The sequence below is a fragment of the Silene latifolia genome, chromosome 6, assembly GCF_048544455.1.
Source record: "Silene latifolia isolate original U9 population chromosome 6, ASM4854445v1, whole genome shotgun sequence".
Lineage (NCBI taxonomy): Eukaryota > Viridiplantae > Streptophyta > Magnoliopsida > Caryophyllales > Caryophyllaceae > Silene > Silene latifolia.
The window spans coordinates 675,090-694,621 of record NC_133531.1 but is presented as its reverse complement, the minus strand read 5'-3'; the positions used below and the strand labels follow the sequence as shown (position 1 = coordinate 694,621).

Sequence of the window (19,532 nt, the reverse complement as noted above, 5' to 3'; positions counted from 1 at the left end):
TAAATTAAGTTTGTTTTGGAACTATTGTAGTGAAATCATTAAGGAACAAAACAGAAGCATTAGGACTATTAAAGCAACAGGTGGACAATTTCGACATCGTATTAACCAATGTTAACAACGATGAGATGGACGGGTTTAAACTTCTAGAAGCCGGGCTTGAGTTGGATATACCGGTGATTATGATCTCGGCTTGTGAGAGTGAACCGGTCATTATGAAAGGCGTTAGACATGGAGCAGTCGATTACTTGATTAAACCTGTTCGATTGGAAGCTGTTAAAACAATTTGGCAACATGTTTATCGAAAAAACCTTACTAGTCCAAATCCTGTCGAAAATCCTGGTAGAGACGAGATTCAAGGCGGTTTTACTAGGATAGACGATGAAATGAGAATTGTAATGGCGAAGAGGCGTGTTATTAAAAGGAAGTCTTCACCAGAAGATGATGACGATGTTATTAGCAATGATGATAATGAGAATTGTAATGGCGATCAGATTTTGTCGAAGAAGGACAGAGTTAAGTGGACTCACGATCTACACGAGAAGTTCCTCGACGTGATTCAGTCGCTTGGTGGATATGAGAAGGCAGTGCCGAAGAAGATACTTGAATTAATGAATGATCCGAGTTTAACTAGAGAAAAAGTCGCGAGTCACCTCCAGAAATATCGTAATTGTTTGAAGAAAAAGCGTAAACTTGAAGAGGACATTGTCCCCTCCAGTACCGTCACCACCACCACCACCAACAACAACAATAACATCAGCTACAATAATTACGATCATTTATTTCCTTCGTCTTCCAACGGCTCGTTGCTGGCAACCACATTGAGCAACCGGCCCATTCTAGGTAACTTACTTTTTATTTCTTGGGATATTCTCTCGTCTACCCCTTGACTTTTTCACCTTCTAAGATGTACCCCTCTTTTTCTTGCAAAAAAAAACTTTGACCGTCAATAACTCTTAGCTACAAGTTTAGAATACGATACATTTTTTTGCAAATTGACCGTCTTTTTAAGAGGTCTTTAGTTTGAAAAAAAATTCACCAACGTCTCAACTCGTAGTCGGGAATTATGGCCGGTTAAAGTTTATTCGTTAAAAAAGCTTTGACCAACCATAACTACCGGCTACGAGTTCAAAAAGTAGTGAATTTAAGTTTTTTTTTAAAAAAAACGAGGGGTACACCTTAGAAAACGCAAGAGTTCAGGAGTACACGAGAGAATATCCCTTTTTTTTTTCGGGATTTGAACTCAGGTCGACAAGTCCATGAGCAGAACCTTCTATGACTTTACCAACTAAGCTGGTTGACATTTGTTTTGTAGGTAACACGTCAAGAACTATGTTTCCGACCCCAAACTACCAATTCCCTATCAACAATAATCCTTGGCTACCACCGTTATTACAACAACAACAACAACGAGTTGAGCGAGTTAATCAACTGTTATATCCTCAGCAAAGCATGATGCACATTGACAGGAACTACATGAGTACCGTCTCTAATACATTGGCCGAGCCACTATACCCGCAACTCCCTCCAGTTAACTTGGTTGATACTACAAGACAGCAAGCGCAAGCGCCAGAGGAGATATTTGATCCTAGTTATTCAATGATCGACCCAATTTATGAAACTTCTCCATTGAACAACATCCTCGACGTCACGTCTGATTATCCTGGATTACTCGAGTATTCCGGAGATGGTAAGAAAGATCAATATTATAGGACTAGTTGATTAGAAGATGCTGGTTTTTTCGCATACTGGTTTGTTCTAATAATTTTGCTGGCATAAACTTGTGATACTATTTTTTTTTAGTTTGTTTTTATTCTCTCAAGGTGTGAATGTATAAAATTATGATTTGCAGTTCATTTTGTTAGTAATTCAATTTATCTATGTATCTATATTTATATCTATATCTATATCGTTAAAAAAAAAGTTATGTTTAACTTTCTCCATCAAATAATTCTGAGTTTCGTTTTCTCAAATATTTGCCTCACTGCTAACGCAATGAAGCTTTAATACTCCATTAATGGAGATATCTTAGCTTGTGGGAGATATCTTAGACAATTAAATTGTAGGTTACCTTTTTTTTTTTTTTTTTTGCCGTTTGTCAAAAAAAAAAAATAAAATCCATTAATGGAGATATCTTAACCTACATTTTTTTTTTGTTTCTACAGACTGGTTTGAAAATATAACTTAAATATGAAGCCTAACCGAATCCTCTAATTTAAATTTGTAGGGTTTAATTTACAAAGTGAATTTGATTTAAAACCTTTGCCTATTAAAAGGCAGTCTAACCAAATTGCTCCAATTAAAATGCAGTACATAGATTGTACATCAGAAATAATACATCTGAGTTTGATGCTCTATTACTAAATCTAAAAATCTTGAAGCTTTTTTGAAACTGTTATAAATTTATTTGGTTTAAAAATGATCTACAATGGAAAATGGTGTATTTACACAATCCATAAATTATTGTGTAGTTTCTGATGATAGTGACTAATGCCAATCCTTACGACAACGAACGAAAGAAAATGGAAGTAGAGATTTTCGATATTTTTTCAAACAAAATTAAATTCTTCCCAAAATTCATTAAAATTCCAGCAGTAGAGTTGCAGAAAACCCAAAAACTTTCCTTTGCAAGCTGACCTATTTGGTTACGTTTTTACTCCACACTGGTGTAAACTGACGACACATTACATAATTTACCCGAATCAAAATTTCACTTTTGAAGCTTGGAACAAAATTTTTTTTAGGGTAATAATTGATGTATAGACCAGCGCAAAGTGAAAGGTAGCTGAAAATAAAATCTAACCCTATTTCCCAAGGGAAGGAAGCAAGCAATCATAAACTCGTTCCATCCGTGAAGTAATAGTCAGCTTATGTGTAGTATGAAGCTGCGGTTTTGCCAAATCAATGATATCCTGCTTGAGACTGCAAAATATTATATAGCTGTTAGGGAATGAGGTACTACGAGAATTAAGATGAGCTACCGAGTATTAGGGTTCTAAAGAACTAACCATGACCATTCCCCAGTCGTTTTAGCGTGTTTTTGTACTGCACGATACAAATGATCTAGAGTATACAGCACCAGGCCGAAGCAACAATGGGCATCTTCTATCTGTAAAATAAGCTTATGGTCAGATTTGTAATCTAATGTTTCGATACAATAACAGCTGATATTGAAATTTTCTTCATCAATGTTTTGGCATTTTACAACTTGAACACGGTTAACAAGCGTAGCTTTTCTTTATCAAAATCTTTTTTCTTCCTATCAAGTACAAGCCTGAAGAATGGAAAATTTTCATTTCCTAGACATGGTTTATTGCATTATGCATATGAGCATTTTGCTTCGTCAATTTTTTTTTTTTCAAAAACCGCATTTTCGTTCCATTCGAAAATAGTGTACTTCAGAATGATTTCTGCTGGTTCTTCAGTTTCATACGTATATGTCAGTGAAGAGAGTCACTGAAATTGTTGTCCTAGGGTGGATCTCTTATACTCTATTGAGTATGACTTGGAAGGGGAGCTGCTATCACCACCAAAGTACACGTTTACGAGAAAAAGCAACACTGGATTTACAAGAGTTTGAGCCCTAATACCTGTCTCAGATCCATACAAGATTGGTATTGCATGATCATCTTTTCTATCTCAACGATGAGCAACCTCCTTTGACGACGAGCAATTCTACCCCTTCCTTCTGCTCCCTTGTCCTAGCATATTGCAATCATATAAAAAAGATGAGCTAAAAAGAATTATTGCCTCCATACATATTTCATACTCTTGTAATTGTTATTATTTTGGAAGTGGATTTTATGGAGGCGAAGTGATCAGGTACGAGTGGCACAATATCTCCAACAAACAAACATGTCCATCCATAAAAGTTGTTTCATAGAACAATTATGGAATAATTGCCAAAATTTTATCAGACACAGGATTTGGATTTATACACGTTCTGTTCATCCCGGTATAGCCACCACATCACAGCAATAAGCATACACAGCCATACAGCCCAAAACCCTTGTCCACAAACTACTGGTTCCCCCTCTCATGCACGCAAGCACCCCAACCAGCAGCGCACTTGTACCCCCTCACTTGCAGGCCGAGCTGACATGAAGGCCTCAAGGGGTCACAGTGACTTGGGTCTTTTTTGACCTGATAACATGTCTAGTCACATAATGGAACTTGGTCACACCCAGTATATTCAGGTGAAGAGATTAGTTACCTGTTTTATCCATGAGCGTAGTAACATGATTAGAATGACCACGAATATGAATGCAGGTAGAGCAGCTAAAACGGCAAAGTTTATTTCATTGGCCTTCAGAATCTGGTCCAGTTCAAGCATTGCCCTAAACACAACAAATGTATTGAACTTAAAAGTTAAAACTTGTTAATTAAATAGATCAAATAGTTTTTCATAAAGATCTAACAAGTTAACTATACTCACGTCTCTATATCCAATTTCAGCTTTTGAATCTGCAAGAGTGCAAGGAAGCAGGTTTAGTTTCCAAAAAATCTCAGATAAAGCACACTCATAACACAAAAATCCAGCATTCTTGAAAATTTTAGAAACAAAATTCAGTACCTGAATGAGCATAGCACGAGGAAGCTCTCCACCGCCAACTATACTTTTAATGGGATGCAGCAACTCCTTCTCGTATCTGCGTCAAGTTTGTATTATAAATTATGAAGCTATGCAAGTACTCGAGCTTCTAAACAAAATGTAAAAATATGATTCCATGAGTCAAGCTTTCAACAAATGACAGGGGTAAACAAGCCACCCATCACTACCAGCACAAGGCAAAATTTATCTGGTTTGATTCAGTTGTTCAAGTGTCATATCTCTCTCTGGAAATAAGCTTGCGAAAAAAGCAATTACACTCTTAATTTAGGAGTACAATAAATTATCTGCTATTACGAAGAGAACTAACTTAAGGTTTATAATTGTGCATAATATCCCGTTAAATTCTAGATCAATGCTAATAATGCTACTCGTATTATTTATTAAGTCCATCATCAGTTGATTATACAAGACGCACCTTGCCATAACTATCTCGAGTAATTCCTGATCTGAAGCATTCTCGGGACATTGTTGGCCATTTGTCTGCTCACAGAAAGTCAGCAGCATTCTGTGAATCACAGCAAAGTTAAGAGCTAGAAATATCACATCATGAAAAGAACAAAGAGGAAAGGGGGATGGGGGATCGGGGATGGTCCAGAGCTGACATAGATTAGATAGCCAAAAGAATATCAGGTTTCGTCTAGTCATAAATTATAGATTTTAAAGCAACGTTGGCTAAACATTTTTGCACAACGATAAATGTTCAAATCTGATTAGAATTATTTTCACCACATGAAAACTTAGGACATATCTTGAAGCCTTAAAGACAAGCGTATTACCTGTGGAGAGAATTGGCAGTTAACTGCACCTCTTCTGCTTCCATAACCCCTTTGTGCCTCTTTCTAAATGTGTCAAAAAGTTCATCCCTAATTGACAAAATCTGATCAATATACAGAACTGCAGTTAAGAATTCAGCTGGTTTTGAGACACGTGCATGCAGGTTTCTAATGAGTCATAGATAGAACGTAAAGGGTCTAGATTGAGACAAAGACATAAACATGCAACAACAACAACATCAGAGCCTTAATCCCAAAATGCTTTGGGGTCGGCTGACATGAATCATCCTTTCGAACCGTCCATGGGTGCACGCACGCCTCAAAATGCGAATAAAAAAGGGAAGATAAAAAACAAAAGGGAGAACGAAAATGTAATGGAAAGTCAAGGTGAACTTAGGGGTTTTAAAATCGAATTCCGTCTTTCTTTTATAAAAACTTAAAATTTAAATCGAGAGAAAAGATTAAAACGATTTTTAAAAACCGAAATAGAGTTAAGGATCCGGAATGAACCAGGTAAAATCTATAAGAAAGTGGTTGTTGAAAAAGTGTGTAATAAAGGGGAGAAAAATAAATAAATTAATTTCTTTAAATTAAATAAATAAATAAAAGCACTAAATCTGTCAAAAAACATCAAATACTAAAAATCCACATGTATCCTTTCCCTCCATTGTGCCCTCTCCGTCACCATACTCTCCTCAAGCCCCATAACTCTCATATCATGCTCTATCACTCTCAACCATGTCCTGTCTCGGTCTTCCTCTGCCTCTAGGGACCTTTTACTTCTCCAAGTCTCCAACCTCCTCCTAATCAAAAGCGTCCATAGGTCTCCTTCTCACATGGCCAAACCATCTTAGTCGGTTTTCCATCATCTTGTCCTCTATTGGCGCCACTTTAACCTTTTCCCTAATCACCTCATTCCTTAACCGATCTTTCCTTGTATGTCCGCACATCCACCTCAACATGCGCATCTCCGCCACACTCATCTTTTGAATGTGACAATGTTTCACGCCCAACACTCGGAGCCGTAAAGTAGAAGCGAGCCTAATTGCCGTGCGATAAAATTTTCCCTTTAATCTTTGGGGCATATCTTTATCGCATAGAAACCCCGAAGCACTCTTCCATTTCAACCATCCCGCTTTAATTCCGTGAGCCACATCTCCGTCTAACTCCCCATCTTTTTGAATAATAGATCCTAGATATCCAAGAAATCCAACCTCAACAACATTCCCATCAAAAATAATACTCCCCGCCTCTGTCGATCTCAACCCCGCCACCTTAGTGAACCGACACCTCAAATACTCGGTCTTACTCCCGCTCGGCTGAACCCACGAGTCTCTAAAGTCCGCCTCCACAATTCCAACTTTCTCTCCACCCCCTCTTTTGTCTCATCAATCAACACAATATCGTCAACAAACATCATACACCAAGGGATGTCGTCCCGAATATCCCTTGTCAACTCATCCATAACTATAGCAAAGAGAAAAGGACTAAGTGCGGAACCTTGATGCACCCGATGGTAATAGGAAATTCTTCCGTTCTCCCAACATTAGTGCGAACACTTGCACTAGCCCCCTCATACATGTCCTTTATGAGGTCAATATATTTTCGCGACACACCCTTTCTCGCCAAAGCCCACCAAAGTACTTCTCTTGGTACCCTATCATATGCCTTTTCCAAGTCAATAAAAACCATATGCAAATCCTTCTTCTTGTCCCGATGGTATTCCATCAACTGTCTCATGATAAAAATCGCATCCATAGTCGATCTCCCGGGCATAAATCCAAATTGGTTTTCCGAGATGTCTACATATCTCCTAAGCCTTTGCTCGATTACCCGCTCCCATAACTTCATTGTATGACTCATAAGTTTAATTTCCCGATAATTGGAACACTCTTGGACATCACCTTTGTTCTTGTACAAAGGGACAAGAGTGCTTTTCCTCCAAGCCGATGGCATCTTGTTGCTCCTCCAAATCTTGTTGAAGAGCATGGTTACCCATTCAATCCCTCTCTCCCCGAAGCACCTCCAAACTTCTATGGGTATACCATCCGGTCCCTCCGCTTTCTTTGACCCCATCTTCCTTAACGCCTTTCTAACTTCACTCTTTTGTATTCTACGCACAAATTCCCGGTTAACCATGCTTGGTGTTACCTCTACATCCCCAAAACCTTGTTCCCGATGTCCATTGAATAAATTATCAAAGTAAGAACTCCATCTAGCCTTTATCTCGTTATCCCGAACCAGAACCTTGTCGTCCATATCTTTCACACACCTAACTCTCCCAATATCTCTCGTCCTTCGGTCTCTTATGCGAGCACGTTTATAGATATCCTTCTCTCCTTCTCTCGTGTCCAACCTGGCATACACTTCTTGGTTAACTTTTGCCCTCGCATCCCGTACGGCCTTTTTAGCGGCTCGTCTAGCTTCCTTGTACTTTTCAAAGTTCTCATCACTCATGCATTTCCCCAAAACCTTATAGCATTCACGTTTAGTCTTTATCGCTTGTCTCACCACATCGTTCCACCAAGATGTGTCCTTACTTGATGGTCTATTCCCTTTAGATTCCCCTAATACCTCCCTCGCCAACTCCTTTACAACATGCTCCAATTTATCCCACGTTGCATCAATATCTTTCTCCTCACAATCCGACCAAATATCGCTACTTCCAACCTTATCCAAAAACGCTTGTTGGTTTCCCCCTTGTAGCTTCCACCACTTGATCCGTGCCTCACCGATTATCTTTCTCTTCCTCAAGTCTCTCTTACCTCGAACATCAAGAACCACTAGTCTATGTTGTGTTGCGGCACTTTCCCCGGGTATGACCTTGCAATCGGTGTACTCTTTCCTCCACACATTCCTTACCAAAAGGAAGTCAATTTGACTAGCATTACCTCCACTTCTATAAGTCACCAAATGAGAATGTCTTTTCTCGAACCAAGTGTTCATTATACCCAAGTCATATGCCAAAGCAAAATCCAATATGTCACTTCCTGCTTCATTTCTCTCCCCGAACCCAAAACCCCCATGAATGTTCTCAAAGCCAACTCGACTAGTACCCACATGCCCATTGAGGTCACCACCAATGATCAATTTCTCTCCAATAGGGACACGTTCTACCACCTCTTCCAAATCTTCCCAGAAGGCTCGTCGAAAAGAAGCATCCAAACCTACTTGGGGTGCGTAAGCACTTATAACCGTCACCACCTCATCCCCGACTACAAGCTTAATACTCATAATTAGAGGTGGCAATTATTGACACGACCCGAAAACACGACACGAACCCGACACGAAATTAGCGGGTTAGGGTCAAGACGTTGTGACCCATTTAACTAATTGGGTTGACACGGACACGACACGAAACTTAAATGGGTCGGGTTAGGGTTGAGCTCTTTTGACACGAACCCGACACGAATAACCCGCTTATTTAAAAGTGTCAATAATCCACCCAAACAACTTCAAAATAAGTATTTTCATTCCTCAATTGTGGGATAATAGGCTTATAAAGCTTCGTTTATTCTATTAGTTTATTGGGTTAAACGGGTTAAGTGGGTTAAAAATGACCCGCGAAAAGATAAATGGGTTAAACATAACATGCAAAAAGATAAATGGGTTAAACAAGTCGGGTTGGGTTATAGAAAAATTAAATGGGTTGGGTTAGGGTTGAGGCAAATGACCCGTTTATGTAATTGGGTCGGGTTAGGGTTGGGGTAGTGGTGACCCGTTTAAAGTTGACACGAACACGAACACGACACGACCTGATCTGTTTGCCAGGTCTACTCATAATCCTATCACTCTTTCTCGATACCTCTACCACATCATCAATGTAATCTTTATCAATGACAATACCCACTCCATTACGACTTTTGTCTTTACCCGTGTACCAAAGCTTATAACCCCAAGGCGCTATCACCCTTGCTTTATCTCCGATCCACTTTGTCTCTTGTAGACACAATATATGCACTCTCCTCCTTTTCATAACCTCCCCTACCTCAGCTAATCTCCCTGTCAAAGAGCCAACATTCCAAGTACCAAACCGTAACCTACTACCCTTCCTCAAGTCATGTCCTGATTTCTTTACCCGCTCTTGACCATGCTTCCTAGATCCAAACCTATTTGACACCACACCCATACTTCGAGGTGGCGCGCCGCTTTTGGGCGACGACCTAACAACCCTTGCATATTTTTCACTACACCCGGGTCTAGAAGATGTAGCGCACCCTTGCCTATTTGACACCACCCCCAGATGTAAAGATGGCGCGTCGCTTCCGGGCGACGACCTAGCAACCCTCACATACTTATCACTACACCCGGTCTAAGAAGTGCAACATGCGCGTTCTCGAGGAGACGCCCAACGATGTTCAAATTCGATTCATGTCCATAAAATGTGACGAAGTTTTTATGCTGGCTGCCACAGACCTACCGCAACCCTCCTCCTTTATCCGGGCTTGGGACCGGCAGCGAATGCCCGAAAACACTCACAGGCGGAGTCACAATTGTCTTCATCCTCTACATAACTATTGGTCCTCATACGCTCGAAAATTAATTAGAAACAATGAAAGCATATTAAGTCCAATAAGCATACTGCAGAAATTGGTCAGACATATCTTTCAAATGATCTCCAATTATTTGACCATGAAACTTCTAGCCACTAAAGTATAGCACAACAAAGCCTTGGTCCGAAAATGTTTCTTATCCCAGAAATATGGTTAACTAGCAATACACACAATACACATACAGCAAAATGTTGACGCCTTTGCATCCCTAGAACCCAAGAGATGCAAATGTCAAGAGTTAACTCATTGCCGAATTTACGTATAGGTTCTTTCTGTACCTTGAAGCAGTAGTATTAGGTTAGCGTGAACTAGCACAGACATAAGTTACCAAATAATCAATTCGAATATTACTAAGCATCGTTCGGGACTCAGGATTCAGGAAGATCACTGAATATATAAAATCCACTATCAGAGGCATACCGGTTGCTCCACATGTTCAGTCCAGAAACTAATTGTTGACTCTTTTGCTTCACCGATCCAATTATCAATGTCCGGACTTCCAACCAATCTACTATGACGCACAAGCCACAATGAACATACAGAAAGGCCAACCGCGCCACATGTATAACGGACCCAATACCGAGTCAGTTTTCTAGGTTTGCGGTGCTTCCCAACCTGAAAGATGAGAGAAAATGTAACTCAGCAGTTATGTAGCTTGCACAACAACAACAAATAAAAAAAAAAAAAAAAAAAAAAAATTGTCCCAAAAATATTTTGTTGGCTAACATGAACAATAGCAAAGAATCATGAGAAAGAAAGCTGAAGATTCTGATATATAGGAGTCTTACAACATCAGATAGATAGGAGTCTAATTTTTGAAGGTTCTGATATATTGAAGCTATAGCATCTCGAATTTCATCTTCTGTCCATTCAGGAACTTCCCCTTCCCGTTCAGTAATTTTGTTGAACACCAGCAGAACTGACTTACTACTCCCATCAGAAGAATCCATCTGAATATAACCAGCATACAAGATATATATAAGCAAGTTCCAGTGTTCCACGGATAGAATGGGAAGACGTATACTTGGAACTAAAAGCATCTTTGATTGCTACCTGGGACGTCGAAGCATGCAATTTAGCAATTGATGCCTCAAGATCAGAAAATAAACCATCAATAATGACCAACAATGATGGCAATGATCTTTGAGGATCAGACATCAGGTCCTCCCCTTGTTTATCAATTAGCATATATACCTGGATCAGAAGCCATAATAAACGATTATGGACTAAACAATCAACACAGAAGAAATAAATGGCCTCAGCTGAAGGAACCAGTCAGCATATATACATGACACCAAGTAAAAAAAAAATATCACCCACTTTACAACCATGCATGTATGGAGCAAAAGTTCAGAAACTTTCCTATTATAAGCTCCTTCTGAATTGAACACAAATTTCCCTAGACGAGAATAACAAGGTGCATCAGAATTCAGATGTACAAAAAATCTTTTTAATTTTATTTTTATTTTCATGATTACACAACTTCTATCACTATAACTTTTGATAAGAATGAACATTAATTATAAACACCCCTCTGCTTGTCAGCGGTAATGCTAATCACTGTAATCAGTAATATACTAATAATTAATATAACATCCACAAGAAAGGAATGCATACATTTCTAGTTTGATAGTCAGAAAGAGTATGATAGTAGGTATAGGAGGGAATATCACAATAACATAGAGCGACTGAAATCAAAAGGTGAGCATTAAGCTCAATTATCCGAAGAGAAATAGCTACGATGCACTCACGTATGTATCAAGTGGCCAACAACAGCTAAAACTACTAGTTAAATCTAAGAATATTCAAATTCCGAAGCAACATCATAGATTCATAGGTATCACAATTCACAACCGTCCCATAACATTTCTTCCCATATACTACATTACTACATAAGTACATATCATATTAAGTCAAATACAACATAGAAAGTGGATAAAATTATTTAACTTAATGAGAGCAAATAGAAGTAACATAGGTAAATAAACCTGCGCCAAAAACTTGGCAAGCATACGTTTCAAGCTATCCAACACAGTAACTCTCTCAGCTATGAAGCCAGAGGCATTGTGGCAAAGAATCTGAAAAGAGGAATCTTCCGCAATGAAGTTCCGCACCAGCTCAACACTTCCACTAATTAACGCCTGTGGCCCTCTCTCAAAAAGCATAAAGTATGCTTTCTGAGCATTTGAACCCTGCATCAAGTAAACTGGTTGTAGTAATTCAAATTTCAGTATTATGATCGATATTTGAGAAACCCTCGCACCAAAAACATATCAATAACATGCTATGAGCTCGAACATAAAACCAGGTACCAACCTCTTCTTTAATTTGCCAATAATGCAGATTTTTCTGAATATAGTGAATATTTGAGAATAACTGCTCCAAAATATCCTCCAAAACTTCAAAAATTCTAGAGGCTTCTGTCATAATCCTGCGTTACCACAAAAAAAAAACCCTCAAAATGGCGTATAAATATAGATGAACGCATCAATGTAAAGCATAGACTTCACAAACTTAATTGTGAAATCCTCCAACTCGGGGATCATTTGATCAAAATAATATCCTCCAAAACACTGAAGAACAAGACATTAGGATTTCAGTCACAATCTCATAAAGCACAGAACAAATAACTTTTAGCTAGGTCTCTTTATAAGTTTCATACCCTCTTGACCACATTAGGATTTCAGTCACTATCCGTCATAAACAACTTCCAAAATTCGATTCACTAAACTAATATTCCATCACATTATCAGACAGTACCATCACAAACAACTGCCAACATTCGACTCACCAACTAAATCTATATCACATTATCAGTCAGTACCACCACAAACAACTGCCAACATTCGACTCACTAAACTAAATCACATTATCAGTCAGTACCGTCACAAACAACTGTCAACATTCGACTTTTGAGGTCAAAACACTCAAAATTCATTGACTTAAATCATTTAATATCTCCAAATATACAGACGATTACAATCACATTCCTCTCCCTCATAATATCAACACGTCGAATTTCAACTAAAATGCAAAGTTTAAGCAGCATATCAGTACAAAATCAAAATCAGCAAGTTAAAACGATAATTAATCAGCATAAAAATGACAATTAACAGTTCAAAATCAAACTTTGTCAGCTAAAACGATAATTAATCAGCATGCAAATGACAATTAACAGTTTAAAATCAATGTTTGACAGCTAAAACGATAATTAATCAGCATAAAGTTGACAATTAACAGTTCAAAATCCAAGTTTGCTAACTAAAAGTAGAGAAATTACAGCGAAGTATGAAGCGATTTGGAAGAAAGAGGAAGAGGAAGACACGGTTTCCGACGACGAGACCTAGCACGCCCAAATTGACGCCAGAAACTTGCGATTTTACTGATTAATGCAGAATCTGAAGAAATTGGGAGAAAATTGGAGATTTGATTGTATAGATAATTTGAGTATTGCGAAGTTAGGGTTCGTAAATTTGATAATTGATTGTTTGAAGAAGATGAAGATTCATCATCAATCTCCATAATAATTTAATTTGTTTTCTTTTGTTTTCTCTTCGTGAATCTTTTTCTTCGACGTTCGCTCACGATTTTGCTGTTTCTTCACCTCGGCGGTTAAGAAGTCGTTGTTTTTGTGTTTTAAAGATTGCGCTCCAAGCGGGTTATATTCGGGTTGTAGTTTCGGGCCTATTGTTATTAAGTTTTTTCGGGGTATATTGTTATCAAGTTATTTAAAAAGGTTAATGTCTCCCTCTCTCTCTAAAAAAACCCTCTCTAAAAACCTAGCCTCCATTATTATTCGGAGGCTTCCATCGACGATCATCCATCGATGGTAAGCCCCACAAAAGCTTTCTTAAACAACTAATATTATGCAGATCAATCTTATTTTCAATAATAGTCTCCCTTTTGGTGAGATCTGTTGTTCCGTCCCTTCTTTCGGGGTTTTTCCATTTTTTCGTGGGATTGTTATCAATATAATAAGTTTTAATCGACGGGGAGATTATCAGATTTGTTTCGTGGATGAATACATCAAGACGGCTACACTGTTTCCCTCCATCAAGAAGGATGCAAAGACATCGATTATTCATAGATTCAAGAAATTTATGATTTTGGAGCGGCGGCCTACATTACCAAGATTTAGATAGTTATTTTGAATGTATTTTTTACGTTAGCAATCTTGATTTTCCTTTGTCTATTTGTTATCTTCATTGTAACCTACGCTTAGTTGATTATTAATGAGATGACAATTTCAAAAAAAAAAAAAAGGTTAATCTTAAAATTTTCATGTCTATATGGTTACTGGTTAAATTCGGGTCCTCAATTCAGGTGCAGATTGAGTTCATATCAGGTCAGTTTTGTAGACCTTCTTTCAACTTAGTGTATGTTACTCGTAGTAACATAAGTGTGAGTTATTCACGAATAACTTGCCTAATATCCCAATATAAAACGATCTTATAAAAGATAAATATTCCATTCTAATTCACCATTTTTTTCAAAATAAAATTTTGAAATTCTTTAGTCGGCGGACTTTAACATGCATCTTACATTCTAATCTCTTTTCAAAATAAAAATTTGAAGTTATTCGGTCGGCGGGCCCGGACACGCATTCGAAGTTCCGAACTTGTGAAATCAGAATTCACAGGCTCAATCTTAAGCGAACCAATTATATATAGGCTCGATTTGAGCTACGGTTTGGTTCGAGCCCGCGTCAAAACTCATAAGCTTAATAACGAGCATAATTTTTTCAAGCTGGAGATTGGCTCGTGCTTGAGTTTTTCTTTATTTACGAGCACAAGCCGAGCAAGGCGGCTAAGCACGAGCTCGACTCCACTCATTATCACCGTTTTTAAGTAATAATAATGCTAGTCTTGGACGAGCAAGGAAAGTGAAAATTTATAAATGCATCAATAATGGTGAATGATACATTGATACAGAGAAAAAATTAAGTGTAATCCGTCACACTATTTAAGTAATCAGTCACTTTATAAGACTGTAACATAATCGCCGAACCTTATATATATGATGTAAAAATTAACTGAGCATTCGGCCTAGGGTAATGTAATCCGTCACTCTGTTTAAGTAGTACGGTATAATATACTCGCCGACCCTTATATAAGGCTTGAATTTTTTTATTAAAAATACTGTTTGAGTGTGAGATAGTTCTTATATTAATAATCCTCAGATTTGCATTATTAAAACATTTTTTTACGAGCTAGACAAGCCGGTCCAATATATATAATCGCGCCTTTCCGAAAGCGACCAATTTTTGAAGTAACGAACAATTGTCGCCTTAAAAAATTGATAATGCCCTTATAATAAATGCCAAAATTAAAATATTTTACTTTGATAGATAATGACACTTAAATTATTACCACTCCTTATCTCTTACAATTATTACTACTTCCATTACAATTTAATACTACTAAAAATAAATTAATTATACCAATGCTACTAATAATTATTACCACTTTGTACAAAACAAATAACTATATGAAATTATGAACAAGCCTAGTTACGTGACGAAATTCCTGGTACACCCGGTATACCCAAGAATTTCTCTTAGACGACATATCCCGAGGACTCTAAAACTTAGAAACTGTGCATTCTTTAGGAAGTCCTTGAGGAAACCTCTGATAATCAGTACAATAATTATATATCATATAGTTTTTCTGCACCCATCTTAATCTTCTCTGGCTAGTAGCATCAAGCTGTTGATTCATCCAGGGTGCGGTCCGTGTCGAACCACGGCAAGAAGACCGTCCCTTAGCCCAAACACAGGCATCCGCATTGAAGTTTTTGAATGTAGCTATAAATGGAGCATTGGACCAATCTGTTTTAACCCGACCGCCTTGCGTGGCCCAATCTTGGGCATCCCATAGACTTCCGTATACTCTCATTGGTTGGTTATTCGGGTATGGTACTCCTTTCATGTTCTTGAATACTCTTATTGGTGTACCGTCTACGGAAATTCTGATTCATGTGAATTAAATTTCACGTTAGATAAATAGATAATTATTCTGCATGGTATCGATATTTTTGTTTTTTTTTTGAAAACCCCAGCAGCGGGATTAAATACTTTCATTAAAATCGGCAGCAACAATATCAACAATCAAACTTGGAATTGTCGTCGAAGAACAAACTACACCCTACCTTTTTTTAATTATTCTGCATGGTTCGATATTTAATTTTGGTACCACCCTTTTTTTAAGTGACTTTGTACGTTGGACACGTGGAAAAAATATTAAATATTTAAATGCATGTGAAAGGCTGGTACAGGCTAACGTTATAATTTTGTCACTTTAATTAAAATGTAAGAGTATATAGGGGAATTAGGGACGTACATGATGCTTCGAGGATTCCAGAGAATGGAGTAGGTATGGAAGTCGGCGGTGGGGTCGAACCAGAGACGAAACTGTTGTTCTCTTTCGCCTTTGCCTTGGGTGAATATGTTGGTGTGAAGAGTGTAAGGTTGTCCGGTAACATTGCCTAAGAACTCCAAGTCTATTTCATCGTGTGTTGCTACTTTCGGCGATGATAACTGCGATCAACGATAATTACATTACTACAGAATATTATATAACTATAATTATTCGATAATAAAAAAGGTTTTTAAATTTAAAACTTACATAATAGGTGGTGACGGTGCCAGCAGAGTTCCCAGGTACGAGTTTTAGTTGCATATCAATCTTTCCGAAAAGATATTCCCTCTTAGACTGGAAACCGGAGCCAGAAGTCTTGTCTAGGGAAAGCGTGAGGAGTTGGCCGTTGTTAACTATCTTACCGCGGCCATCACCCCATGTAACGTCGACGTTTTGGTAGAAATTACCGGCAGAAGAAGCCGAGTCAATTGAAATAGCCACTAGTAAAATTGTGACAAAAGTCGAAAATAATGAAATATTAGCATAAGCCATGGCAAACTTACTACTTACGAGTTACGAGTAATCGAGTAATCGAGTATATAATAAGAGGGATTATTGAAATGTTTTGATTTGGTGATACCAAAATGTTGATATTGAAAGGGTATATATATAGGGGAACAATAATATTATGTTATTTTATAAGGATAAGGGATATAATTATTAATTTATTATAGTAGAATGTAGAAAATGACAAGTTGAATTCAAAATTAGAAGGAACGTAAGAAAGAAGATAACATTAATTAATTTAAAATAGATGTAAATGTATAAGAAACAGCTGGTGCCTTTGCATGGTGCACTAAATAAGCATGAAATATAAAGTGGGCAGTGAACTTTGGTAAACCTGACTTTTTAATTTGGTATAAAGAGGTGACCAATGTTGACGACTATTAGTGAAGTCTTGCCAAAACGCGGATTCTTTAGTGTATAACTAGGGAAGATTGTTATCGGTTATTCTTGTATAGGACGGTTTTATATAAATATATTACGTAAAACTGATTTATTTATTTATACAATTAAACAGACTTCATGGATTATGTGAGTGTATTATCGATTAAAGTAAAGAGTAAATTATAGGAAAAAAATCGCTTAAAAGATATAGAGTATTTGCAGTGTAAGACCTTAGTTATGTCGGCAGGAAGTTACGCTGGTTTTCCATATTTCTGTATATAATTGAGTAATGTAAAGTCAACAGTTTAGACCTCGACTTCCCTTATCGTTTGCTCCAGGATTCGTCACTAATTATTATATAATAAGTGGATTATATTATTAGAGTTTTGACAATAATTTGCACATTGTAAAGTTGGGTCATGGATTAGTGTGATAGTGACCCACAAATTCAATGGTTTTCATGGGTGGATGTGGATCGAGAGAGTGCATTATTACGTGAATTTAAGTGTTTTCGTGTCTGCCTTTCCTTGTTGTACACAATTCCTTTTCTTTCATTTAAGATCAACCGTGTGGGAGAAGAAATCTAGAAGCATCACAAATTCACAAGTTGTGTTAGTACATTTTACCTACACTCTTTGATATCCTATGAACATATGATTGTAAAGGGAATTTTACAGCTAGTTATTTTGTTTATAAAAAATCAATTTCACGGATAAGAGGTTGTATAATATGACATTTACAAATGATATCAAAATCTATCAATACGTATATTCAGAGACCAGTTTATCAAAATCTTAAAAATTGTTGTTCTTAAATATACAACACAAAAGCACAGAAACTTTGAAAAGACGGTGTCTCACTAAATTATTCAAAGGCTAGTTTATCGACCTGCTTCAACTTAATTGTAGGTTTGGATTTGATACGGTGACATAGTGTCAGATACAATAACTCGAAATTTTCAATGTTGATGGTCTAAAATGAAGTGTCGAAATATCATATTGTATCAAGTCGAGTTCTGTAATAAAAATGAAATATTGGTGTAAAGTCCCATTAAATTAATTTCTGAGTAATAACTAATAAAATATCTAAATAAAGAAAATTTACCACTTGGTCGTTGTAGTATAGTGGTAAGTATTCCTGCCTGTCACGCAGGTGACCCGGGTTCGATCCCCGGCAACGGCGTTAACATTTTTAATATTTGATTACTCTTTCAATGACCTAGCCTTTTCAATGCTCCGTTCAGTTTCTAGTATCTTCTTTGGATTGAGTACGCGTGACACACAATATCTAATTCTACGTGCGTAAACATATACGAACATCAATGTAAACTACTTAACTAAGCTCAGCAGCAGCGTCCCACAATTAAAAATAAAATAAAAAATAATTAGCAGAACACGGTAAATGATCAAGAATTCAACACGGTATGTCTTCAACCCATAATAAAAGATCGTTTGGAAGCTATATATCGTTGTTTCATGATGACCCGGCCCCGGGTCTCAAATTAAAGTCAGCATTCTGCTGCCCCCTTTGGATCTCTTTTTGGGCTAAGAATGCACTCTTTTGTATTTGGGCCTCTAGCCCATTGTGGAACACATATTTAGGGCATCAACAATAGAGGTTTGTCAACAAAGGTTTGTGTACTTTTTAGAGGTTTGTTGACAAACCTCTCTATTGTTGGAGATGGGGTTTGAGGTTCATCCATAGGAATGGTTACACATTTGTCTACGGGTTTGTTGATTGACATGGTAAGTGGTCCCCTAAAAGTTAGTATATTTTTATTCTCCAACAACATATATATGAGAGAAAAAAAAATGGGTAATTTTATGTGGGTCCTATGATATGAACTTTGAAAAGGTTTGTCTATTGTTGTATATGGGTTTGTTATTGAAGAGGTTTGTTAAATTGATGATGTGTCATGTGACAAACCTCTTTAGAGGTTCATCTATTGTGGATGCCCTTAGTAAGGGTCCGTTGTTATTGCTGGCCCCTCAAACAAAAAAAGTACTCCGTATGTCTGATCTTACACAAATGACAAATATGAGTACGGTATACTAAAAACCGCACGTGCATGGATGACTCTGAATATAAGCTAAATACAGTCCTACCGTGTCTAATACAAGAATGTCTTGTTCATAAATCATAAACCATGTAGTTAATCAAGGTCAACTCCCAAAATCCCTAGTTTATAACTCCCGATTAATTTAATCCCATATACACACATTACACACTACTCCTCACTATTTTTTTCTAAAAAATGGCGTTGATGTATGTGGGATAATATCACGTGATATTA

General features: G+C 37.4%; 2 protein-coding genes and 1 non-coding gene across 4 annotated transcripts; 1 reads left to right on the top strand and 2 right to left on the bottom strand.

Annotated features, from left to right (window-relative positions):
* Nucleotides 1–2,597: 2,597 nt before the first annotated feature.
* Nucleotides 2,598–13,546, bottom strand: LOC141585848 (protein DGS1, mitochondrial-like). Of its 2 annotated transcripts, none has more exons than XM_074406906.1 (14): nucleotides 13,216–13,546; nucleotides 12,252–12,366; nucleotides 11,924–12,127; nucleotides 10,989–11,129; nucleotides 10,724–10,885; nucleotides 10,356–10,550; nucleotides 5,386–5,486; nucleotides 5,025–5,114; nucleotides 4,571–4,646; nucleotides 4,433–4,461; nucleotides 4,211–4,334; nucleotides 3,588–3,698; nucleotides 3,006–3,106; nucleotides 2,598–2,919 (listed from the first exon to the last, which is right to left on the bottom strand). In XM_074406906.1, exons 1-14 carry the CDS (start codon nucleotides 13,455–13,457, stop codon nucleotides 2,802–2,804), a joined length of 1,809 nt encoding a protein of 602 aa, XP_074263007.1. In that variant the 5' UTR covers nucleotides 13,458–13,546; the 3' UTR covers nucleotides 2,598–2,801. The 2 variants fall into 2 exon arrangements, with proteins under 2 accessions (XP_074263007.1, XP_074263008.1); XM_074406907.1 differs by having other exon boundaries at nucleotides 11,924–12,141; nucleotides 13,216–13,518.
* Nucleotides 13,547–15,232: 1,686 nt separating this feature from the next.
* On the bottom strand, nucleotides 15,233–17,120 carry LOC141585847 (putative xyloglucan endotransglucosylase/hydrolase protein 23). The gene is made up of 3 exons (XM_074406905.1): nucleotides 16,559–17,120; nucleotides 16,274–16,470; nucleotides 15,233–15,902 (listed from the first exon to the last, which is right to left on the bottom strand). Exons 1-3 carry the CDS (start codon nucleotides 16,841–16,843, stop codon nucleotides 15,515–15,517), a joined length of 870 nt encoding a protein of 289 aa, XP_074263006.1. The 5' UTR covers nucleotides 16,844–17,120; the 3' UTR covers nucleotides 15,233–15,514.
* Nucleotides 17,121–18,349: 1,229 nt separating this feature from the next.
* On the top strand, nucleotides 18,350–18,421 carry TRNAD-GUC (transfer RNA aspartic acid (anticodon GUC)). The gene has a single exon. It is a non-coding gene; the product is annotated as a tRNA-Asp (tRNA).
* Nucleotides 18,422–19,532: the final 1,111 nt, after the last annotated feature.